A 2,573-nucleotide genomic window follows, 5' to 3' on the forward strand; every position below is an offset into this window, starting at 1 on the left:
GTTTAGCCTTAAGATTCTAACAGTATGTCACCATATCAGTCAGTTCTGGCATCTGGTCACCCTTATTACCTACAGACCTTGTTATCTAGAAAATGTAAAGACTATGGCAATTTTTTGATATACATACTGCAAAGAGCATGCATTTTGTTCTACAGAATTTGTGTAATGTAATGTAAATGTAACAATTCACATTTATCTTGTTACAGATAAAAAATTTTCATTTTGTCTGTCACAAGTAACAAAGAGTAGGCTATTTTGGGAACAAACAAGTTAGTTAAAAACTTCTTTTTAACCCAGATATTAAAGGGTACCTGTCTGACAGACAAGGGACTTAATCTTTCCTTGTCTATATTAGGTGCTTGGAAAAGCAGAACTGAGCTTACTGAAGACTTCAGATGAGATCTGATGTGTCATTTAACTGTAGTCAGTCAACAGAAGCTTAAGCTGTTTTTATTAAAAAATGTTTTAAAAAATAATCTTGTAAAAAACCAAGCACACTCGCTGTCAAAGTAACATCAGAGTTTCTAAGATAACAGTCACTGAGAAACACTGTGTGGAAGTGGCACACTCCATACGTTTTTCTTTGAATTTTGGATGCTATATTCTGTTTCTTTGTACTCTCCTCAGGCCAGGAGCAGTTTGAAACCCACTGGAACACTTTTTTATTAACTTCACCATTTCTACCACTGTTCCATTCACCAGTATGGGTATTTTCTGCACAATGATCCCTATTGTCAAGTCTATTCCTTTCTCATACCAAGACTTCCCAATACTTCCCTGAAAGAGAGTTTGGCTAAAAATTTTCTGACAGTGTTGAAACTAGCTGCTCCTGCAAACACAGGGGTCTGTTTCCCTCTTAGGCACAGTGTGGTCAGATGTTACCTGTTCAGTGTCTTCCAGATTTTGTCCTAGCATTTTCAGGAATCCTTTCCAGGTGAGTACCAAAACACACCAGATCCTGTCACAAAAGGTCTGCCTTTCAAGAGTTAAGTGCCTTTAGGCTTCCTGAGTCTTGAGTAAATTCATGGCATGCCTGTCTCTGGTGTGAGACAGATCTGTAACTTTCAGATTTCTAATACAGTAGAGGTTTGGCACCTTTTTCTTGTTTCAAACTTGAAATGCATATTACAGTTTTAAGCATTGTTTTATGATGGTACTGGATGTGAGAATTGTTTCATGTGGTTGTGAAGCAGCTGTTTCTGAGGAGGTTTCTTATATGGTGGTCATCTTTTCCTACATACCCCTAAAGTTTACTTATTCACCACCTGTAAATTAAGGGTGTTTGCACATTTATAATCAAGCTGCCATTGCAGTTTAAAATCAACAGCAGACCTACTTGGCCTGTTCTCCATCCCTAGACTGACTTGCTGCTGGAAGTACTGGTTCAGTGGCTAGTACGGTGGAAAGGCATTCAGATTTAAGCTGGCAAAAAAAAAAAAAGACCTATTGTTAAGAAAGTTCTGGTTATATACAACTGATTGAATGAGATGAAGAAAGTGTGTGGAGGCCAGCCTTGGTTCTGCTCCAGCAATTTATATTCTGTCATAACAGAACATAAACAGTACATCAGTGTAATTGCAGGGCAATTAAGTGAGGGTAAAACCTTGCAAACTTTCAAATGAGACACGGCTTACACGTGTTCTGTTTGTTTGCTGTTTTATTTTCTCTATCACAGTTATTTTCACATTGTTTCATTTATTAGGGTGGGAATAGATTCGATTAATACAGCCCAAGCTTGTGTGAACTATTACTATCATTGGAGAACACCCTGAAGTCAGGTGTATCTTTCAGATGCCTCTTTGGCATTCACCAAGAAAACAATGCATCCCATTGTAGTGGATATACAGTATGTAAAAACTCTCAGCATATGGATATTGAACACCTCTTTGTGGTGCATATGTTTTCCTGTAATGCATTTGTTTGCAGGGGATGTGATCAGCCTTGGGGACCGACAGCTTACTGTCATGCACATGCCTGGTCATTCAAGAGGCAGCATCTGCTTACACGACAAAGACCGGAAGATTTTGTTCAGTGGAGACGTGGTGTATGATGGATCCATGATTGACTGGCTTCCCTATAGCAGAATAAGTGACTACGTTGTGAGCTGCCAACGCCTCATGGAGTTAGTGGACAGAGGTCTTGTGGAGAAGGTGCTGCCTGGGCACTTTAACATATTTGGGGCAGAAAGGCTGTATTGGTTAGCTTCCAACTACATTTCACAAGCTGGAGTTTGTCACAAGGTTTCTACTTGTGCCATGAGATCCATTGCAAGCATAGCACTTCGCGTTACAAATTCCAGAGGCACTTCTTAGTGACAGTGCATTTTGTGTGATCTATTCCCGGTTGACAAACAAATGGCTTGTGAAAATGTTGGTACAAGCAAAAGCAGTATGCATTAGTAAAAAGCTGGCAAATTGATACAGATGAGCTGCAAAAATTCTCCCTGTCTTTGCCTACTTTATTCTCACTTTTATAAAAATTACGTAGCCAAAGCTACGACTTTTCTTTATACTTTTTCAGGGCATGTTTGCACATGTATTGTGATTGAAATACATTGTTCTATCTTCGTTATG

General features: G+C 39.0%; 1 protein-coding gene across 1 annotated transcript; it reads left to right on the top strand.

The window, feature by feature from the left end:
- Positions 1 to 1,926: 1,926 nt before the first annotated feature.
- Positions 1,927 to 2,312, top strand: MBLAC2 (metallo-beta-lactamase domain containing 2; the record flags this gene model as incomplete). The annotated part of the gene is made up of 1 exon (XM_010161869.1): positions 1,927 to 2,312. A coding segment is annotated over one exon (386 nt), but the record flags the coding sequence as incomplete, so codon positions are not given.
- Positions 2,313 to 2,573: the final 261 nt, after the last annotated feature.

The sequence above is a fragment of the Eurypyga helias genome, unplaced genomic scaffold, assembly GCF_000690775.1.
Source record: "Eurypyga helias isolate BGI_N326 unplaced genomic scaffold, ASM69077v1 scaffold39120, whole genome shotgun sequence".
NCBI classification, from domain to species: domain Eukaryota; kingdom Metazoa; phylum Chordata; class Aves; order Eurypygiformes; family Eurypygidae; genus Eurypyga; species Eurypyga helias.